General features: G+C 42.3%; 1 protein-coding gene across 3 annotated transcripts in view; it reads right to left on the bottom strand.

Moving 5' to 3' along the window:
- GPD2 (glycerol-3-phosphate dehydrogenase 2) overlaps positions 1-23,896 on the bottom strand; it is a 159,827-nt gene that overhangs the window by 101,675 nt on the left and 34,256 nt on the right. For all 3 annotated transcript variants that reach the window (XM_084800261.1, XM_084800262.1, XM_084800263.1), the window contains exons 2-3: positions 20,757-20,866; positions 3,878-4,049 (exon numbers count right to left, since the gene is read on the bottom strand). In XM_084800261.1, the coding sequence (XP_084656387.1) occupies positions 3,878-4,049; positions 20,757-20,858 (274 nt within the window). In that variant the 5' untranslated portion in view covers positions 20,859-20,866. The remainder of the gene's footprint in view (positions 1-3,877; positions 4,050-20,756; positions 20,867-23,896) is intronic.

The following is a 23,896-nucleotide window of genomic DNA, read 5'->3' as shown; positions in this document are numbered from 1 at the left end:
TGATTCCTGAGAAAAATGCAGATGATGAGACTGTAAATAAAGAAGTTTTATAAGGGCTCCACAACTCCTCCTCCACAGCCTTTGTTTATCCATTACTGAAATTATATTTGGGCGCAGAATTTTATCTAAAAGCTTGTGCAAACATTTCTATAAAAGCCCTTTCCCATCTAGTGGTTCCCCCAAAACTTTGATGCCCTGAAAAATCTAATTATTACTGGTAACTTTAAAAGATCACAGTAATTTATTTTTGTCAAATGTGACTAAAGATTAATGGATACAATCAGGAATAATTTGGTAAAAACATATCAAACACAGAGAAAGCAAAATTTGTTGTTAAGTGAAGCATCAAATATAATAAAAGAGCAAATTCCATGAATGAACAACAACAATGTGCAATTCATTAACCAAAGGCCCACCGTTATTTCACACTTCAGAGGGCCACTGATATAATCAGAAACCACAGTAAGGGGATAAACAGAGACTACCTTCAGCACCCCTTTATATGCTTTAATTATAAACTCTATGCTCATACCATCTATAAATAATAAACCTAGAAAAGACATTCAGCCAATTATTCTAAGATGCCAATCAATATGTCACAAAATATTAAATGTATATCATTTTATTAGATATCAACTAAAAAAAAAATTCTCACAGAAACTCTAACCATTGTCACTTTCATCGTCACCAGTGTCACTACCCACAATGCCCTGTTCACTACTGAAATGCCTACTTCATCGCTCAAAGGAAAAAAACCATAGCAGGTAAGATCTTGTAGCTCCTGTGTGCTCAGAGCTTGTCCATAATGGTACTTACCTCATAATAGCAGTGTTTTAGTAGGAGAATCTCTTGTGCATTGTATGGATGCAACACCTGTCAATTAAAAAAAAAAAACCCTATGGCCTATGGCGAAGGCAGAAAAGAGCTGGGACATCCAGCAGGCAGAAGAGATTCTGGGATAGAGCCAGGTGCTTGAGATTCCCAGCTGGCAAGATGTGAGGAGGATGGACGCGTGGTACCTGAGCTCAGGTAACCAGCCACGTGGAAGAGTGTGAATTAGTATGAAGGGGCTATTTTTAGTTATGAGCTAAGTCAGAGAAGAGACTAGCTATATTGCCTAGGTATTGGTAAAATAATAATTGGGTCTCATGAGTCATTATTTCTAGGGAGCTATGGATATGGCCAGGGAGGGGGGGAACCTCTCCTACAACATGTTTTAAGTAAGGGGGAAAAAATGAGTCTGAAAGTATTAGTTCAATAGTGATATACTTAGCAGGCCTAAGGCTCCAGATTTAGTATCCAGCACACACACACACACACACACACACACACACACACACACACACACACACACAAACACACACACATGCCTGAAATCCAAGCAGTTGGGTGTCTACGTCAGGAAGATCTAAAGTTTGAGGCCAAGCTGGTTGACCCCATAAACAAGTATGTGGAAAGTGACTCACCATCACCTTGTTCTCTGTATGCATGTGCATACGCGCGCACGCAGATCATACACAGATGTACACATTCATACAACACGCACAAAAGAAGCAAATAAAGAGAACTTCAGCCACTTAGTGAAAAGAAGTAAAACAGCATTTCCCATTAACAAGAATGAACGCAATACACGAAAACACTATACACAAAGCCATGTGGTACACGGAAACACCGCTCAATGGACTGGTATCTCAAAGAAGCACTCTCTAGAAGCATGGCTGCAATTGGTCTTGTCTGTGTTTTTAAATAGACAGAGAAAGTAGACAAAAGAGACCGGGTGACACTTTTCAAAAGGAGAAAAGAAGAAGCCTGTGGTGGCTGTTTCATTCGAACTCCTTCACGGTCCTCCAGGCAAGCTGGCTTTCCAGCTGCTCCTGTCGGCCACCCTGCCTTCTTCAGCTCCAGACCTGTCTTCGAACAACTTCCTCCGCTGCTATGGAACCCTTTAGTATTGGTATCTGGTCAATTTTCAGTTGTGGACTCTAGTCTACCATCTATTTCCTCTGTTTCTTGGTAATGCTACGTGTGCATACTTTCATACTCTAACACACACACACACACACACACACACACACACACACTCACACATCTCCATCCTGTCTCTCCCCCATGGATAACAATCTGTACTTTCCAGCTTTGACAAAGAACCCCCTTCCCCTATTGTCTTGTCTCTAAGGCAGTGGCTGTGTTTTCAGCAGTGAAGTCTCTTCCTCCTGACACATCCGTGGGACATCACACGGTGCTTCTGTCTGCTCTAGATCAGTTCTTTCTTCTGTTTTGGAATCTCTTGCCCGTTTCTGTCCCTGGGAAAGGAGCTTCATGTCCCTCTGCAAACTAGGGCGCACCTGGGCCAGCCCCTTCCTCATCTGTCCCTGGGAGCGGTCTGCCCCTTCTCTTCTTTCATGACTCACATATGAAGCTTCTGACCTGAACTGAATTGTTCCTCCTCTCTTCACAAAAGAAAAACAGAGAAAAGGAAAAAGAAATCTCTCAGTAGCTGGCCCTCTTGATCTGATGTCACCACAGCATTTGTCTCTCTGTGTCTGCGGAGAGCCTGTGCCCACTCTCTGCTCCTTCCAAGTTAGCAACCCTTTCTTCAACTCCGAGATCTCAAGAGGCCTGATCAGGAAATTAAAGCCTTCGCCTGCCACACCTCCTGCCTCGCCTGCTCTTCCCTCACAATCTTTCTTGCTGGCCCCTCTGCTCTGGGTTAAATCCCCTACTCGCCCCCCTCATGCACTAACTCGATGAAGTTCTGCCTGCATATTTCTTCAGGCCAGATCCCTCTCGGGAAGCAATATTTGACTATTAAACTGTTACATGTGCTAGTAGCTTTTCTGCTCCTGATCGCTGTCGATAGGAATAACCATCCTAGACAGGAGGTGGTGGCACATGCCTGTGATCCCAGCACTCAGTAGGCAGAGACAGACAAACCTCTGTGAGTTCAAGGCCAACCTGGTCTATAAAGCGAATTCCAGGAATTCCAGAACTGTTACACAGAGAAACCCTATCTCAAACACACACATACATACACGCACAAAACTACTTGTATATTGATAATGCCTGACCATATTGAGAGATACACATTCTCTATAATGTGATTGTGCACAAAAGCTCCCCAAAGGCTGTGACTATAGGTCACCTTTGCATTTTCCTTTAGTCCCTTGCATGCAACTATGCATGCAATAAGCACTCCAAACAATTGCAAAACTAAAATTAAAAGAATGATTATGTATTTTTTTGTATGAATTGGGAAAATAACTGAAGATAGGAAAAAAAAGGACTTTCCTGACTGACTCTTACCAGACACAGGATTTTCTTTGGCACAGAAAGTTGTCACCTCGTAGATATTAATTCCTTTGAATAAAGCAGTCCCCTTTCCACTCTCCTGCCCAGACTGGCCAGAAAGCTAAGCTCAAGTTGCCTTGTGATAACTGGAAACTGCTTTTCCCACCTGCTTTAGCATACGAGTATAACCTCGCTCAAATTATGCACTGTGGTTGAAGACATGAAATTTTATGAAGACAGGGGTCAGTGAGGTAACAAGAGTAGACTCTGGTGTGTCTATACTTTAAATTTACCATGATTCAGAGTAAACAGAAAAATACTTAGGTTATGAGGTTTACACAACTAAATTTTCAGGAATAAAGTTTTATGTTGAAATAAACCTGCTGAAATAAAATATTTATTTATAGTGATATTTAATTTTTAAAACTGTTGCTGGGTGCCTAGATTCTGAAAACTGTAAGAGTGTTTCACCAAGTTGGGACCATTAGGGACCAGCAAGGGACGAGTGAGGTCCTGGGCACAACACCGTCTGCATTCACGATGAGGAGGGAAGACACAGTGTTCTCCTGTGTCACCCATGAGGACTCACCTCTGGTGACGGCATCGAGTGCGCAGCCACTTCCTGTAGCTCCTCCTCCAATAACAAGGATGTCAAATTCTGAAGTGTTCTGCAAAGTCATGAGCTGAGCTTCTCTGGAAGGAGGCTCCCTGTTCACAGGCTCTGTGAGGTAGTCTGCTGCTTCCACATAAGCCAGGCTCACCTGAGAGACAGCAGATGGATGGCTTCAGGTCACACATCGCCAATGTCAACTTAGCAAAGCGTACAGTGGACTATGGAGACATTCCCACTGCTAGTCCCACAGCACACATGCAGTCACCGGAGCAGCTATCTTGGAGTAGGCTTTATTTCTTCATGTAGGTCCCAGCTACTTACCCGCAGAACGCCTGATTTCAAATCCAATATCACAATTGTTTGTTAGAATTTTATATATAGCAAAGTTTAATTGTTTCTAACACCGTGTAGCAATTCCCAAACTCTCTATCTGAACCAATTTGAGGAATCAGAAGGAAGTATTTTACCCAATAGCATCAAACCATTCAGATATGATTTAAAATTATAGATATCACATGAAAGGGGAAAATAACACTTTATAACCATTGTGCATTTTCTTAAAAGTATATATTTATTATTCAGTTCTCATGAGAGAAATATACTCTTTTGTGGTCTGTCAGTTTAAATCAATGTAATCAAAAACATCTGCTTAGTGGAAGTTAGCATCTTGTTTAGATAAATCTACTATGCTCAATGGGAATGGTATTTTTCAAAGATTTTATTTAGTAAGAGGCTCTTCCCCCATCAAATTTGTAAAGTTAAAGATAAAGAGTTCCTATATTTATGGTATATTATTTATATTATTGAAAACTTAGTAGAAATATAATTAAAGTTAGGCATAATCACCCTAAATTTCTTGGTTCTTTAATAGCATAACTCAGCAGCCCAAATCAGAAATTCTTGTGCATTTTTTTTTTCCAAAAAAAGGCCTAGTATGTATAATTCATACCCTGGAAACCACAAACAACAAGGATTGAGCCATTGTGCTGACCCAGATCTATGACTCCAGCACTCAGGAGACGGACGCAGGAGGCCATCCTAGGCTTAACAGTGAGTCCTAGACCCAGCCTGCACTGCATGGGTGACAACTTGTTTTTTTTTTTTTTTTTTAATTTATAAAGCCCGGGCACAGTGTCACACATCTGTGCCCGAGCACTCTGGGAGGCTGACGCAGGTGGATCTCTGTAAGTTTGAGGCCAGCTGATCTACAAAGTGAGTCCAGAACAGCCAAAGCTACACACAGAAATTTTGTTTCAAAAAACCAAAAAAAAAAAAAAAAAAAAAAAAAGAAAGAAAGAAAAAGTTAACATATGCGTATTATATATACACACACTGAAGAAGAGGAGCTCTCAGGTTTTCTGCGGGAGGGTCTATCCATGCATTATAAGATGGCTTGGAATTCTTTATGCAGCCTGGACTGTCCCCACGTGGCTGGGGCTTACAGGTGTTCACCAGCATATCCAGCCGTGGTCGCTGCTCTTAAAATGCAGATTATTCTGCTCATTCAAGATAAGGAAATTTTTTTTCAATTCAGATAAAATAAAACAAAACTGCTCCCTATAATTCGATTAATTATTATCAAGCCAGTTGAATTTCTATGAAAATAAAGCCAGATGACTAGAGAAAATATTAAGAGAACCCTGTCTTGGGCCACAAGGACCCCACTTGAGTCTCTGCACCCCTGTTTTGGAAGCTTGACAAACTGAGCCCATGCCCCCAGGATATACATCAAGAGGAGAGGACAGACTCCAACGATTTGTCCTTGGATCTCCATACTCACAACATGGTGCGTTAATTTGTAAGTTATTAGTTCAAATGCCAAAAAGCCCGTTCTGCGTGTAACTTCTCCTATTCATGTAGTAATAATTATTTCCTCATGTAACAAGCCAAATAAAAGAAACTGCTATGTTCCATGAAGCACTGGACTCTTCTAGCTATGGTCTTCTTTTCCTGACCTAATGAGAAGAAAAATAGAATACATGGAAAGATAGTACACACACACACACACAAACAGACACACACACACACACACACACACACACACACGTGCATATGCACGGACGCACGCACGCACACACACACACACCTAACACAGTTGGAGAAAAAGCAAATGCCAAAATGGAGGAGGGGGCAAGCTATGACCATTGGGGGGGTGGGGGGTGGGGGGAGAACTGCACCATGACAGATGGGAACAACTTGGACATGGGACTGACAAGTGACTAAACCGCCAGAGCGTTTTCACACATCAACAGAATTGCTGACATTTTCTGCCTCGTAAGTTTTCTAGAAATAGTTGAGAAATAAGTTGAAAGACCATATTATGGTATAGTTCATTAGAACTTGTTAATTCTAAAAACTCTCCAGTCTGTTCTCAACACAAAGACTGAACTAGAGCTTTCCCTTAAGCAAGTGGGCAAGCTGTGAGGAGCACAAGGTGCTCCCATTGACTACACGGTTCTGTCAGCTTCCTGACCTTTTATGGGAATAGTCTTAGCCTGGCCTATCTTAATATTCAAACCCTCTTTCATCTTGGTATGGTAAGTTGCATACCTGTTATTTCAGTTCCCAAGAGGCAGGGGGCAGGAGAATTACTAGCTCAAGGCCAGCCAGGACTACAAAGCAAGCAAGACCTTGTCCAAAACAGCAACTTCTCCATATGTGGAATATATGTTTCCAACATCTACCCTAAAAAAATCCTGAAAGATTCATAAGCCCCTGAATTAAGCAGCTTTATTATTTATCCACTAAACTCACTATTATCTAGATTTTCACATGCACACCACTACCTGCCTCATCACAAGACACCTGTGCCCACAAGACTACTACATCTATTCACATATAACTGACGGTTCCGGGCAACTTATTTTCTTCTGCTTTTTGTACCCTCTTTTGTTAGTTTCCTTTGAATAACACTCAACTACCCAACGGAAATGAATGTGTGACATGCCTTAGTGGCGTGTCCTACTCACTCTCCTCAGATGGCTATGAACTCTCTGGAGAATCTCAGGTAACCCATTCATCCGGAACTCTTCATTCCACAGTGATTTCTAATTTGGGGGGGGGGGTCTGATATCAAACTGGTTAATTAATTAGCACTTGTAGTTGGATGTCACATGTATGTCCCAATATTGGTCTCATGGCTTTACTTCCCCAAATGCCCAGCACTCACCTTCCTTGATAATTATCCTTATGAGAGGAAAGCCTGTCTCCACACTGAAACCCATTAGTAGAGGTTCCCATTGACTATTTGTAACTATGTCAAAGCAAGGGGGTGAGGTGGGGGAGCCTCAAAGTCCTTCACCTGGTATCTTTGTGATTTTTCCAGTTGCTGTGATAAAAATACTCTGACATAACTTAAAAGGAGGGATTTATTTTGGCTCACAATTTGAATGTACAGTCTAAGGCAAGGATCAGGATGTTGATGTAGCTGGTCCCATACCATGCAAACTAAGAAAGCTGAGAGTGATGAAGGCTTGTGCTGGGTTCTTCTGCCTCTACTAACCTAATCAAGGCAATCTCTCATTGGCCCATCTCTGAGGGTTTCTAGATCCCTTGACAACTGAGATAAACCACCATACCTTCTGAGTGTCTAAACTGTGGTATACCTCTGAAATGAAATAATAATCAGTGATTTTTACAAAGAACTAGTGATGAAGAGAGGACATGAACCTCAAATGCATTTTTCCAAATCAGAATGCAGATTAAAGTCTGAGCCCACATTCTACTGGGGCACAGGGACACCTAATCAATACACGCATGAGTGCCCATGACCGAATCCAGACTTGAGTGGTCACCATGTGACTCTGTGCCCTACAGGCCTGAAAACAATGACTTGCCCCACAAAGGACAAACCAACCAATCTCTGTGCTAAGCAAAAGAAGCCACAATTTATATAGAATTTTGACCATTTTATATAAAAAAAAAATGTTCAGTAAAAAACAAACAAACAAAACAGGCCAGTGATCACAGGCCCTGGGGAAACACCAACTACAGAAGGTACAAGGAACACACTGTGGGTGACAATAACTTGACTGTGGCCATAATTACATAATTGACGGTGTTATAAAGAGTTGATTTCACTATATTTAAGATGTTCCCCAAATTATACCTCAATAAAATTGGCTTAAAAATAATAACCAACTGTGGATATACCATGTACATACTAAGCAGTTTTACCAAGTGTCTGGTTTTTGTTTGTTTCAGCTCATTGAATCTCCACAGTGAACCTGAGTCAGATGCATTATGCTGTCCACTTAGAAAGCCGGAACTCAAGTACAGAGGTGGGCTGCCCTATAAATGTGTGTCAAGTTCACAGCAGAACTGGGAATTGAAGCAACACAGCCTGGCAACAGAGATCACGTCTTATACACTATACTGCACAGACTGTACAACAGAATGAAACAAAACTACTGGGAAAATACAGAGAGCTTTTACTATGGGGAGGGGGTACTGATTACTGCAGAACTTGCACACTGAAGAGTTCCTCCAATTTAAATATATATTTATAAACACACACAGTACTATTGAGGACGATTTATTTAATTTCTGACGGTACTTTAAAATAACATTTTATTTTTGTTTATTTCTTTCAAAAAAGCTGCAAAGTGTTGCAACTGAGAAGCTAAGCGCCACACTTATTTTAGAGGCAGTAAACACAGCCTAAGGCCCTACTCAGAATTATGACAGGAGAAAAAGACTCGTTTTGGCTTCATATGGCTTTGAGTAACAAAAACACATCTGTACTCTACCTTCTCTAGAATATGTGGATTTCAGGGAAATAAAGAAGGGAGGGTGAAAAAAAAGGAACTTGAGATAATAAAACAGTAGTGGTAAGTAATGGCACACATTCAGAAAAGGGACTTTGTGCTACACTCCCCTCAGATCTGTCCTCTCCGGGTCTTCCTTTTCTAAGCCTGACAATTTGATTAGACAGGACTCTGGGTAGGTGAGCTCTGCTGATGGATGGATCCAAAATGTCCTAACTGCTGCCCAACAGACCAAAAGCTCATGAGACAGATATGCAGATGCTGGACTCAGCACCACTCACTCAACAAATGACTACATTGAGGAGTCCGTTCAACATTCGAGAGACTAGGAGACAAAAGGGTAAGGTGGCAATTATAATGTTACTCACAGGGTTTTTAAGGAAGAGAAAAGGCACAGGGGACAGTGTGTGTGTGTGCGTGTGTGTGTATGTGTGTGTGAGTGCGCGCATGTGCACACACATGTGTAAAGCTAAGTAAGACAGCACAGTGCTCACCTGGCATGCACAAAACCCTTGGGTATAGAGTTCAATTCCCAATACTACATCAAACAAGTAAGGTAGCACATGCCTATAATCCCAATACTCAATTGCTAGAGGCAAGAGAATCAGAGGATCAAGGTCATAGTGAGCTACACAGAGAGTTCAGGACCAGCTTACCTATACTAGAAGGAAGAAGGGAGGCAGTAAGGGAAGGGAAGGATGGAAAGAGGAAGGGAGGTAGGGAGGAACAGTTATAGAAGGCATCTTGTATATCCTGGTCAAGCTTCACTAGAAAGGCCAGCTAAATCAAGTCAAGAGTAGTGGACATCAGCTGGCTAGGAGAGACTAGGAAAGGAAGAAGAAACAGCATGTGTTCAGCCTAGAATACACACAAGTCTGCTCTTTCCTGTCGGCATGTTACTCTCTTAAAAATGTGGCTTACATAGCCAGCTTTAAAAACTGCTCAGTTTTACATAAATCTCAAGTTCCAAACTGAGATTAACCTATGAAAACGTGAGCATCAGCAGCTGTGGTCTGTAGGCAGGGCAGGGCTTGCGAGCCCCAGGACACTCTCACTGGCAACACAGTTTTATTTCGCCAGTCGATCCCGTAGAGGCATGTGACTTTGCTGCCCCAGGCCAAAAGTCAGAACAAGGCCAGCACTACCAGATTCAGGATTAGCTACCTAACATCACCACTAAAACCAAAGGCCTGTAGTCCCATCTACTGGGGAGGCAGAAGGATGGAAAGTTCGACCCTGTCTTAAACAGGGAACTTGGGGTTGTAACTCAGTGGTTAAGGTCTTGACTAGTTCAATACCCAGGACCACAAGGAAAAATAAAATAAAATTCCTCCAGCATTGTGACAGACACGCACACACACACACACAAACACACACACACACACACACACACACACACACACACACACACAGGGTATGGAAAAAACTCTTCAGCAGGTTAAGAGTAAGCATTAAGTGGCTCAAATTTCCTGGAATCTCCAGATTGCAGGGGAATCGGTCTGACTCTGGCTTCTGAGGGCACCTGGATTTATGTGTCCATAGACATACTCTGACACATAATTAAAAATATGTGTATCGACTCTTTAAAAAGAGACAAACTTGCATCTATATAACATTGGAAGCCAAGTTCTTAATCTGCAGTTACCAAAGGAGCATTTCCCCTGAACAGGATTCCGAACCAGATCAGCTTTATCATGTCTGAGCACTATTAGACTTGCAAATTAAAAAAAAAAAAAATTCCTAGACATTTGCAACTTCGGGTGAGACCGAAAACAAGATCTAATAATTAGTGTCTATTTCTGAAAGAAGTGCATATTTAAAGACCACAGGCAATTAACAGCCAGGTTGTCCTGTAATCATGTACAGTAATAATTGGAGTATAAAGTAGGTTTCATGCAAATCACTTCAGACTGCAACAATCACTCTCACTCGCCCATATTATGCCATTCAATCAATGAATGAGTTAGAGCGGAGGGAAATTGCTTCCTGTTTTGTTGTCACTGGAAAAGACTAACCGTCTCTGTGTGGCAAAAAAGTGACAACCAACTTCATTTGGTTCATCTTCAGATGTCTGAATGGTCTTCACTTCCCGGATCCTCTTGTGACTCAATTTGATGAGCTTCCTTGGGTTTACACGACAGTAAGCAACACGTGGCAGAGTAAGTGACTCAGGCTTACTCCATAGTCAGTTAATACACGGTATCTCTCGTTTCCACAGAAAACCAGTCAAGTCTGTTGCCATACCTTAAATGGGTGGTGTCCCCAAAGGCTAATGTCTTTGAACGCATGAATACAAGCACTTCCCAGCACAACTGACTAAGTCGACGTGAATTCTTCCTCCTCAAGCTAAGTTGTGGCAGCATAAGGAGTGACACACAAGCTCTCTTTCTAGACCCTGCAGATGGACCTCTTGTGTGCCCCGAAGGTGCTGTAGAGCCAGCCCATGGCTGTGATTCCTCTGAGATGTGCACAGCCCCCTCTGCAATCAGAATATACCCCCAAACAATCAAGTACCAAACTCTGGGCTAGTAGAGCAGAGTTCATGCAAATCCAGTCTGCAACAACTGTCACTATCTCCCATAGTATACAATTTAATCCATGGGATGTTGGATTCAAGAGAAACTTCTGGAAAATGAAAAGGCCTTGGCTCCATCAAAACTATTCAAACAAATTAATATCATAAGTGACTAAACAAACTGAGGGTTTGAGGATGTTACTTATTGGTTTCTAATAAATAATCTTATTTTCTTATTTTTAATAAAATGTATTATTATTGCTATTTGTGTGTGTGTGTTCGTGTGTGTGCATGTCATAGCATGCAAATGGAGGCCAGAGGATAACTTTGAGAGTCTATTCTCTTCTTCCTCTGTGGGTTCCAGAGATTGAACTCAAGTCATCAAAATGTCATGGTTTGATAGCTTACCTACTGAGCCATCTCACTAGCCCCAAATACATATTTTTAAATATGTATTTAATATGTATATAATGTATAACGTATAAATATGTATATAATACAATAAATGCTTGGATGTCTCAGAGTGACTTGTACCCCAAATCTAATGTCTTGCTTGAAATCAGACCATCTAGAGGCTGAAGAGATCGCTCGGCAGTACGGAGCACTGGCTGCTCTTGCCGAGGACCTGGATTCTCAGCACGCACATGGCTGCTGAACACAGCCTGTAACTCCACTTCCAAGGGATGTGATCCCCTCCCCTGGCCCCCTCCTGCACCAAGTATCACAAGGTACACATACACACATGTAGGCACATACTCATATAAACTAAATACCTTTAAAAAAAAAAAAAAACAAACGTAGAGGGTCTAGAGCACAAACCTGAGGTTGAAGAAAACAGAAGTAAGAAAAACGAGATTTGACTCTTACCTGAGCAGCAGCTGCTAGCCCACCGCACTGCACAAATAGCATCTCAAAAATACATTGCACTGAGTGGAGGCATCTTCTTTTTTACTCTTCTCTAATATATTACATCCCTCCCTCTGTTCTACCTCTAGTCTCTCCCACCCACCTCCTCTCTCCCCCAGATCCAGCTGCCTTGACCCCACCACCCCTCAGAAAAGAGTGGAGGCATTTTTTTTTTTACATATTTTCCCTTTTCCTTCTTTGCTTTTTTTTTCTTTTCTTTTCTTTTCTTTTTCTTTTCTTAAATGTAAGCTGGAATGGCGGCACATGCCTTTAGTCTCACCACTACAAAGTGAATTCTAGGACAGCCAAGGCTATTACACAGAGAAGACCTGTCTCACGGAAAAAAAAAAAAAAAAAGTCTTTGCAACAGGACTTCACCCCCAACCTCAGGAGGTATTCTTTGACTTCAAAAGAAACTAAATTTATTTCTTGGCCATGTAATTGAGACTTAAAACCTGATTTCTTTTGACTCCAAATCAAATGACCTCAGCTCTGCCTGATCTTTGTTCCCCAGATCAGCCAATCACTTTGTCAAAAGGAATGTAGAACTGTCTGTTTGGCGATTTGTTGCTGTTTGTTTGTTCTTGCTTTGAGACAATGTCTCTATTGCATAGCTCTGGCTGTCCTGAAAATCCCTTTGGTAGACCAGGCTGGCCTCAAACTCCCAGAGATCAGCCCGCCTCTGCCTCCCGACTGCTGAGATTAAAGGTGTGTGTCCCCACAAGCCCTCTACACAGCAGAATTTTCAACGCAATTAGTGAAGTCTAGAAATCGGAAATCATCTGCATAGCTTGCAGCCAGCCATGCTGGCCAGCCACCAAGGGCCAGGCATTTAGGAAGCAGCACTTGGCCTTAAAAGTCTCCCTAAGGCAGTAACCTGGAACTGAAGTAGGGCTCATTGGTCTCAGATGACTACTATACTGACCCACTGAGTCAGGGACCAGCCTACTCCACTGGAACCTTCTGCTCAAAACAGCTGATGCTGAGACCTGAGATGCATACTCTCCTCTCTGGGGAGACTTCATCAAATGCAGGAAAGCTATGGAGAAGCTCCTCTCGTTTGTTCATGCTATCAAACAATCAGACCTTGGAAAGTTTTTGTTGAAAAATCTCAGACTACAGAATAAGGTAAAATTGTTTCCACCTAACTTGAAGTGTCTTTTATTCTAAACTTAAGGGCGGGGTGGGGGCAGGGGTGCACTTAGAGAAAAGTTCCCAAACACAGATATGTAACTATGAAGCCGGGAAGACGGAAAAGGAGACAGAAGCTAAAGGGCTCTCCTAGGGCGTTTATAGAAAGTTTCCTCCGTCCCACAATCTCCCTAAAAAAGTTTCTTTAAAAGGCCTTAAAATGAATAAGTGGTTGAAAATGAAATGCAAAGTCAAATCAACGTGAATGTCAGTGCTGCTCAGTTAGCGACAGCCTAGCAGCTCACCAGCTGTCAGAGCTAATCCTAGCTCCACCGTTGACTCGCAGGCTGACCTATAGAAGTACAGCTAACCTTGCTGATTCTATATGCCAGCAACAAAATGGCATCCCAAACTCCTCGAAGGCCCCATGTGAGCTACGACTCCAACTTGCTGCCGGGCCCCACTTTTGAGGGCTAAGTGTTAAACAAAAACCAAAATTAGATAGAAGCTGATAGGATGCTCTTCAAAGAACATTCCCAGCTCTGTCTGCATAATTTCAGCGCTTTGATGAAGCATGTCTCATAAGAAACAGTTAACCATAGAGAGTGGTTAAGAATAGTTTCAACTGGCCTTATCTAAAATACAGACTATTCCGAATCCTCAGCAAGCTTCAGATACCAGGCACACTCCCAACACTCTTGGTTGTATTTCTAGGAGAAAACAGGCTTTCCAGGAATCTATGCAAAGAGGTCTAAATAAGAGAGGCAAGTGAATGATGAATGTCTTTGGTTTAAGCCCTAACAATAAAACTCTCATCGTAAAAAACAGCTCATTAGTCAGCTAGATTAAAAATGACATTCAGGACACATGGAACGGCTGGATGCTTAACAACATGAGTCTCTTCTTCCAGAGAAATGGGGCTGCAGGCAGCATAGCCTTACACGTAACAAGTCCCTGAACCATAGGGAGAAATGGGTCCCTCGCCTCCCCATACTGAATGGTAAGGGCAGTAAGAGGCATTTGTCCACTATAAGCACTGAGTTTGCAGTTTGCTCATCAGTGACTGGCTCCCATATTCCAGCAACTCACTATGGGATTAGCGGCCAACTGTAAGGGGGCTGGAGGGATGACTCAGCAGCTACAAGAAGCACTTCTTGCTCTTGCAAAGGACCCAGATTCAGTTCCTAGCATCCTCACAGCCACTTACACACAACCTGTAAATTCAGTTCTGAGGGATCCAGCTCCCTCTTCAGGCCACTATGGACACTGAGCCTGTGTGTAACACAGGCAAAACACTCATACACACAAGATAAAATATTTCAAGAAATACAACTGTAAGGGCTGTTTGGCAGCCCAAGATTCAACTCACCTACTTTATATACCGTCCATCACTTTGAAACTTTCCCTAGTGCATGGCGCCTCATCCTTTGTAGAATAATATAAGACACACACACCAGCTTTAAAAGAAAGAAATCACTGTATGTGATTCACCTTGATTCACCTACTAGATATTATGATAAGGTGATATGCCAGATTCAGAAAACATAAGCCTACATGATCTCATGTGTGGACTGTAAAATAGTGAAACACACAGAAGCAGAGAACAGCGGCTCACAGGACCCTGAACTATAACCCAGGGACACAACATTTCAGTTAAGTTTAAAGAAAATAAAATGACAAAATTGGTTAGGAAGATTTCTGTTATTTGTTGAGTTTAAGTTTTGCTGTTGTCTGGGTTTTATGCTGTTGTTGTTTTTGGTCTTACCATTGTTTGGTATCTCATGTAGCCTAGGCTAGCCTCCTACAGTGTATTCAAAGCTCACCTTGAACTTCTGATCATTTTTTTTCCCTCTATCTATTATTATCCTCAGCTTGGAAAAAATTTGTTTTTTACCTTTCTATAACAAGACTTTTAAAAAGAAAGGCTGCTTGCAAACCTACAAAAAAATGCCTCTGTAAGTGGAAGAATGTTTGTCTGGGGAGAACAGAAAAGTGTGGGCACAAGCTCAAGGCCATTTAGCAAGTAAACAAATGTGGCACATGAGCGAATATTCTGGTTGATTCTAGACCCCAAACACGCAAAGATTAGAAAGCTAAATTCCCAATGATGTTGGGAGTACTTAAAAAGCAGCATGATAGTCAAGGGTGCTCACCATAGGACAGCAAAAAGGTGCAGCTTCTTAACTTAAATGTTGCCAGAAATCCACCTAATCCTTTCATTTCACTCACTTCTCTATTATTAACAAAGGCAATAGTATGTAAATCAAACCAGTTACTTTCAAGAAATTCAGTACTCCATCTTCTTATGTCTAAAAAAAATCTATTTATGGTCCAAATGTAAGATTCCAACATTGGTGGTGGGGGTGAGAGGCGGGGGAGTTGCATATGAATCTAAAGACCTGTTGTGTGCCAGACCACAAGCCTTCTTGGCCAGATTTAACTGAGAGCTTTGGGGTGGGTGGGGGTGGAGGAGTCTAGGAGGAAAGAGTCCTTACCCTTATTTTATGAAAACTCAAAGTCTCAAAACTTTCATACCCTGTGCACTCCAACAAGTTCACCAAAACACAGCTACACTTGAAAGGTGAACTAACACAAAGCTACCACCAGTGTTTGTACGTATTGCTCTTGCGGGGAGGGGATGGTAGTTGCTAGGGCATAAGGAGTGCATATTCCAGACCAGACAGGGCTACAGAATGAGACGCAGTTTCAAAAGGAAAAGAAAAATAAATAAATACTTATTTTAACTAGAGTTGATCATTTTATTTTTGTTGTTTCTCTTAATCTTGCCTTTTGCTATTGACAAAAGAAAGGGGGCGGGGGGAATCCCTTTGTGTCTATTCTACTTTTCACAACTTTACAAATAGCTTACTGAAAGGAAAAAAAACTGAAATATAAGCTAAAACAGTGCTTTCCACATCTTTGTGGACTTTAATTACCCATGCATGCCTTCACTCTGCAGACATGTAAGAAATATACTACTGCTACAACTCATTGTGTTGCAGGGAGGGAAAAAAACGAGGTTAAAACTCAGGAAAACTGCCGACAATAGCTAAGCTGCTAAAACAGAAGTACGGGGTGGGGGCATGGGGGGATGCTGGATGAGGCTGCAAGGATTGCTCCACATAGCTCATTCTTCAGGGGGAGAGTCATCAGCAGAATCGCCCTGCGCCCTGATCTCCTTATAAGACCACTCCTCAAACTAAACACAATCCCAATTCCCTAAGTCCACTTCCTGATTTATGCTTGATGCAAGGAAGTGTGGGGGGGAGAATAGAAGAAAGAAAAGAAAAAAAAAAAAACACAGAAAAGAACAAAGAAAAAAGAAAGACACAGACAGACGGATAGACAGACAGACAGACAGACAGACAGAGGAAAGAGAAATCTATTTCACCTCTGGGTGAGCTCACAAAACCCACTGCAACTCCAGAGCGGATAATGGAAAGAACAGTCACCCAAGAGGCGCCCCTCACAACTAAATAGATCTGTTACATCAACCACAGGTTGGTTAGGCAGAAGACCACATCATCACATCAGTTTTTCCAGTTACTACCTTAATGGTGTGAAATAAATGATAAGTTAATTATTTTCTCTGAAAAAAAGAAAGAAAGAAAGAAAGAAAGAAAGAAAGAAAGAAAGAAAAGGAAAAAAAAAAAACCTTTGTCCAGACATGAAAAGAGGCTAAAGGTTAAATTCTCACCCCTCAGCCTCTTCCGATGCATTCTCCCTTCTCCTGGCTGCCTGCCTTCTCCGTAGTTACCTGGGGACTGCCCTACAGGCCTGACTGCAACAGCCTCCATTTCTGTTGCTCATGAACCTCCTCTGGAAGTGCTCCCTGGCTCCCTCTCTCCTAGACCCACTCACCCCTCTCAACCCCCTCCTCCACTGTGAGCAGCTGGACAAAGGAGACTCTCCCAGAAGAGGTCACTTCCTTTCTGTCCAGAGTTAGACTGGGTGAGATGTCATCTAAGGCCTTTTCAACTAAAAGTTTATCATTAAACCCACTTGTACTAAATAATGAATCACTATCTGCTTGTTCCCAAAAATTTACACACGGATGGAATGTAGTAGGACGCTGCGCTTGTCCACCATGTGTGAGGCGCTGGGATTAATCCCAAGTACTCCAACAACAACACAGATTAACTTGAAGAAAGAAAGAAGAGAGGTAAATTGTAAATAGTGCTTAACGAGATGGGTACTACCAGTAGGAGCAGAGGAAGACCCATTATAAGGACAGGTTCCCTAGGATGATATCACTATGTCCAGGTTTTTCTTTCTTTTCTTTTCTTTCTTTCTTTTTTTTTTAATTTTTTTTTTATTGTTGTTGTTGGTTTGGTTTGGTTTGGTTTGGTTTGGTTTGGTCTGGTTTGGTTTGGTTTTGGTTTTTCGAGACAAGGTTTCTCTGTGTAGCCTTGGCTGTCCTAGACTCACTCTGTAGACCAGGCTGGCCTCGAACTCAGGGATCTGCCTGCCTCTGCCTCCTGAGTGCTGGGATTAAAGGTGTGCGCCACCACTGCCCGGCTTATGCCCATGTTTTTCAACACCAACTTATTATTCTTTCCTTTGTTTTCTGAGACACTCTCATTATATAGCTCTGGTTGCCCTGGAACTGGCTTTGTAGAACTAGGCTGGCCCCAAACTCACAGAGATCCACCTGCCTCAGCCTCGCGAGTGCTGGGATTAAAGGTATACGCCACCATGCCCCTAGCCTTCTGACTTAAACTTAAAAGACAGCAACTCTCCAGTTTGAACCATCTTCCAAGGCAACACTTCCCACGACACTCAGCAGAAAACAGAGCATATCGAAGGGCCTCACAGAAAGGTAGCCAACACACAAGTCTCAAGGGGCAGATGATTTTTTTTTTAACTCTTGAATTCAGTCACCATTGTCCTCACACATGCAATGGCCATGCTTTGTGAGAGAAGATAATTGTATTACACATGGCCTGTGGTCATTTTATCAACAATTAAAACTCTTTCTGGAGTTTGTCTATTATTCCCCAACCCTTATGGCTACAGAGCTACCTTCTCAATGTAGTATCTTCCCCCCCCCTCCCCCCGGCCCTTTGGTTTTTCGAGACAGGGTTTCTCTGTGTTACCCTTGGCTGTCCTATACTTCCTTTGTATACCAGGTTGGCCTCGAACTCACAGCAATCTGCCTGCCTCTGCCTTCTAAGTGCTGGGATTTAGAGGAGTGTACCAACCACTAGGAAGTGCACCACTATGTCTGGCCCTTAACATAGTCCCTTAAAAGAATAGGATCACTAAAAATGCAGTTGGATTTCCTAGGCAACTCACTGGCTGGAGTAGGCTTGTTTTGTTTTGTTTTTCATTTCTTTGTTTTAATAGAACCTGTCATCTTAAAATAATGAATGACTTCAAGCTGCTGGTACCCATTTCACCGAGCTATTAGGGTAGCCGAGGTGCCTAATTTAGGAAGGTAAGGTGACAAACGTTTTACAAATCAGCAGGCCCTTATTATGCTTGGATCTTCTAAAATCCCAGACCTAACACAGCTGCTTGGGAGCACTGTTACAAGTTTATTCTGTGAGATCAGTTATCTTAAAAAAAAAAAAAAATCAAATTTACAAAAAGATGAAATAGTTAAAATAAAATTTTAAAAAACATGCTTGCTATGGTTAAAAGACATAAGCCACATACGAATTTAGCAACACCTATTAGGTAGCATGACCTTTGGCATTTCCCAGTTTCGGTTCAGATAACCCAGAGGTGGGGGGAAGCTGAGGGAAGTAATCCAATCCCTAATGCCCATGTCCCAAACTCCTGAAATAGCCTCAGCAGAAGCAGCATCTTCCACATTTACTCTCAAGAAGCCAACACGGCTCTCTAAAAGAAAGTGCATAAAACACAGTCAAAAGACAAGGAAAAAACCTAGTAGCTACACAGTTAGTATGGGCAACACACACGCACCCTGAGACGGCCTGGAGTCTAGCGCCCATGGTACAGAATGAAAAGAAAGGGTGACACAGTGTGTCTCAATACCTCTCCTCTTCAGGAAGAAATACATAAAAAATAACCTGCTGGACGTGGGCCAGGTACAGTGGCTCAGGCCTGTAATCCCTGCCTGATTATATAATTTTTTCTTTTTTCTCTCTCTCTCTCTCTCTCTCTCTCTCTCTCTCTCTCTCTCTCTCTCTCTCTCTCTCCCTGCCCTCCTTTCTTCCTTCACCCACCCTCCCACCTCTCTTTCTCTTTCTCTTTCTTTCTTTCTTTCTTTCTTTCTTTCTTTCATTCTGCCTAGACAGAGGCTTACTACACAGCCCTGACTGTCCTGGAACTCACTATTAAAGATCAGGCTGGCCTTAAACTCTGGTCCACCTGCCTCTACTTCCTGAGTGCTGGGAATTCTGTGCACAGGAAAATCAAGCTGAGTGGTCTGAGTTCCATACCAGTCAGGCTTACAGATAGAAAACCCAGTCTATCTCAAAAAAATAAATAAATAAATAAATAAATAAATAAAAAATCTGAGGAGCTTCGTCACTATAAGTATAAGGTAATTGTGAAGCAATACATAAATCCTTCTTAATATGTTTTTAATGTGGTATTTCCCATTTAGGGTAGAAACTTCCACGCCTGGTTCTACCACCTTCTATCACAAAGAAACAGGAAGAACAAGTAAGCTTTGGGAAGCCTGTGGCCTAAAGGTAACCACAGAAACAGCAAGCTGGCTTTGTCACCCAAGCTCCACCCTCCTCTTGAAGCAGAAATGAACTGCCCAGACAGCATGAGAGAAAAGAAACAGGAGATCAAAACTAGCTATAGCATCTCACGGCCAAACCGTACTAAATCCTGCAGTGAGATCATTTCCTGCTCTCAACCCATGGTTGTGGTACAAAGAAAGAGCAAAATAAAAGGAAAGCGAACACTGTCTTCAGAACTTCTTATTAATCCCACTGTTGTGGTGCCCTTCGTAGAATCATCCTCCTTCCATGAAATAATGTACTTGCTACATAAATAAGTCTTTAAGAAACATTCCAGCACACTGGAGGCTGAGACAGGTGGAGCTCTGTGAGTTCAAGGCCAGCCTGATCAACATAGTGAGATCTAGGATAGCCGAAGCTACACAGTGAGATCCCGTGTCAAGAAAAAAAGAAAGAAGGAGGGGGAGAAGGAGGGAGGGAGGGAGGGAGGGAGGGAGGGAGGGAGGCAGCGCAATATAATCAGCCAAGTGGGCCCTTTGCTTTTCCACTTCCGTTCCCAGCCTCCGGCCTTCTAACAGGACAAACTTGGCAAGATCAAGGAAAGCACCCTGGCATCTCAATGAAATGGACAAAGTAAAGTCTAAATGAACAAACCTTGGCACGAATGAATGGAGCAGTCTTTAAAAACCAAGGAGCCAAACAGGCTTTTGAGAAGATATTCCCATTTTAAAACACGAGGTACTCAGTGTTGGCGGGCATCATAAGGCAGTATTCTGAGGGTCTCTCAAACTGAACGGGAACGTTGGGGAGTCGTTCCTACACACAGCCGTGAGCACACACAACCACCACCGCTCCTGCTCAGTTCGGCGCTTACTCACTTGCTTCCTTCTGTAATGAGCAAACTGAGAGAGTCCCAAAACAGTGGCCAGAGCTCCTCCGCCCACAAGAACAGTCCCTTTCACTGCCTTTTGAAATGCCATTGCTCAGCCTACAAAGGAAAAAGAGAAAACAACAAGTTAATTTCATTGCATAATAATCTTAATAAGTCGTTGTACAGCTTATGAAACTATCTTGCAGTAGACAAGGAGACTCCTAACATGCCAACGAGTACACCTCAATCCAGAAACAGTAACTCAAAAATCCAGGGCAAGGAAATTGATTATGTAAACGGTACACTGGGAGCTGACAGGAATTGAAGAAAGAAATGCAAATTAAGAGACAACTGGGGGGGGGGGGTATTTAGACAGTATAAAGTCAAGAGAGCTGTGAAAAGAAATGTCATTGTGGATTTGACAAAACTACAAGCTGTACTTGCGAATCCGTTTCCACAGCTAATCCCTTCCACAAGGGAAAGCAGTGGGAGTCCTGGGTCACCCGACAGGACAATAAACCTCAGGGCTGCTTCGGGTCCTCAGGCCAGTGTTCAATTCAAACTCTGAGACAACTTTCTGGAGTTTTCTTTTCTTAACATAACTGTCACAGAAGCCAAAAAGCCAACACTGTGATCTCCCCCACTAAAACAGTGGTCACATTACAGATACGAAGTCAGCAGATGACAGGTCCTGGTCCTCTAAGAGAATGATAACTTAATGTGCTGTAACTCTTTTTGTTAGGGGAGTTTAAGGGGTGGGGGGAGGAAAGAAAAGGTTTTCTTCTAGGCCTCTAGGCCGTGACAGGACAGCAGCAGCAGCAGGGGAAAAGCGCCTTTGTGCTCCCAGTGTATTGCTAAATAAAGTGCTGTACTGTGTGAGCTTTCTTCTGCCTTGTTTTCTACTATTGGGTTGATCAGAATTTTTTTTGAAAGTTCTGTTCTTGAGGATTTAAAACTATTTTCTGACTTCTTTAGAAGCCAAAAACATTCCAGGAAATAAGAATCCCATCAAAGTCCTCTGGTCTACTTTTATTCTGTTAAACATGAAACAATAACATTGTGTGAGCACCTTTAATTTTTTTTTTTTTTAACTTAGGAATGAATACATTGACCTTCCAGCCTCCACTCACAAAAGCAGCTGGCACACCCACCTCATACAAGGAAGCCATTACCCTATTTTCCAGAGCGGGTGGTAACCAGACCTGTCTGAACAACACATTTATGTCCTACTGGTATAGATCATCCTACAACTTACTAAGCTTAAAGGTACTTTTAACTTAGAAAAAAAATATATATATATATATATAAACAAAAAACAAAAGAAACTCAATATAAATTATAATTATATGTTGGGTTCCATATTGGCTGTAAAATATCTATTTTACTCTCCTAAATTAAAGAATTTCAGTAGAGTTGGTAACTAGATTCTATAAAGAACTCATTTTGGAAGACTATAAATTATATGTTAAAAAAGAAGTTGGCATTTCTTAAATCTTTTTTTCCTTCTGATCTCCTTTACAAACATCAAAATTCCATCATGGGTTTTTTTTTTTTTTAATTAACATTCTCACCTGGGACATATTTCATATAAACATCCTGACAACGGAGGTCTCTCCTTACTATCTCTGTTGATTGGAGTTAGAAAGACAAGAAAGACCAAGAGGACAGAGGGAGGCAAGCCCTTTGCAGGGAATGGCTGAAGCCCCTCAGCAGCCAGAGAAGCAGGATTCTAGGTCAACATGTAACGTAAGGGCACCCTCCTCTAGCCGTGGACCTGCAGTTTTCTAGGAGACTCACCAGGCCCACTCACAGTAAAAAAGGACATGTCCTAACTTCCTTGCACAGTCCCTTTGCTTTTGCTGGAAATTGTAATCCTGTCCAAGGAATCTCTGCAGCCACTCGGCAATCTCACTTACCAGGGAGGTGGAGGAGAGGGAGAGGGAAAGAGGGGTGACAGAGAGGAGAGTGGGAGAAGGGGAGAAACAGGTCTCTTAGCAATCCTTTGAGATAGAAGTTGAGAGGCACCGAAATAGTACATGCGGTTAAAGACGACACTATGTACATTTCTTCCTTAAGGATCCCATACCCACACTTGGAGGTTCCTTATCCATCTCGTGAGCTTCTCTCCCTTGACCTGTGTGCTTAAAATCTATTTTAAAAAATGTTTAATAAACTATCCCTTATTTGAGAGACATCTCACATTAGACGCTTTGGGATGCTCTTCTTTCCATGAGACCTTTTCTATTTTTTTTCCCGAGACAAGGTTTCACTTTGTAGCCTTGGGTGCCCTGGACTCACTTTGTAGGCCATGCTGGCCATGAACTCAGAGATGCACCTCCACACACAGCTGCACTTTTCTGTTTTTAATAAATTCCAACTCTATTTCACACAGACTAAGACTAGGTTTTTTGGTTGTTTTTGTTGTTGTTTGTAGTTTTGTTGTTGTTTGTTTGTGTTTGTGTTTTGTTTTGTTTTGTTTTGTTGAGACAAGGTTTCTCTGTGTAGTCTTGGCTGTCTTGGACTCTTTGTAGACTAAGCTGGCCTCAAACTCACAGCCATCCGCCTGCCTCTGCCTCCCGAGTGCTAGGACTGAAGGTGTGCGCCACCATGCCTGGCAAGATGAGAATTCTTTTCTGGTGAAAGCCGTGAATCCTGTGCTGACCTGAGTCAGGATTCCTACAAGACTGAGGGAACTCCATGGGATGCTGCAAGGCGTGGGGTGGAGCTCTCTTCATCTGCCACCACTGGCATTTTCCCTACGTACCCATCCACTTGTCCACAAACTGTGGAAGATCCTGTGTACCCGAGTTAGAGAAGCCAAACTTTCAGTTACTCTCAAGCTAAAACTCATCTTCTGTAACGGCAGAAACCACCCAAAAGCAAGCACCCATTTGTCAGACAGAGCCTTACAATGTTTAAGATGCTAAGACAACTGTTCATCCAGGTGCCTGTCTCTACACAGGAAATCGTGGGGAACCCTAAGACTGCCTGCTATCAGAAAGTTAGGTTTGATCAGCTCTGGACAGAGAATAGAGTCCTAGTTTGATTTACCTAATTAATGCGCATGCCTACCCCATAGAGAGAGAAGCCTGGTGGTCCATTGGATGTGACTGTGGTGGCTGGTTGGCTTGGGGTAGTATCACTATT

Source organism: Acomys minous (genome assembly GCF_964271855.1).
Source record: "Acomys minous genome assembly, chromosome: 10".
In the NCBI taxonomy this organism is placed as follows: domain Eukaryota; kingdom Metazoa; phylum Chordata; class Mammalia; order Rodentia; family Muridae; genus Acomys; species Acomys minous.
Note: the sequence above shows the minus strand (reverse complement) of the source record. Positions and strands in the feature narration are given on the sequence as shown.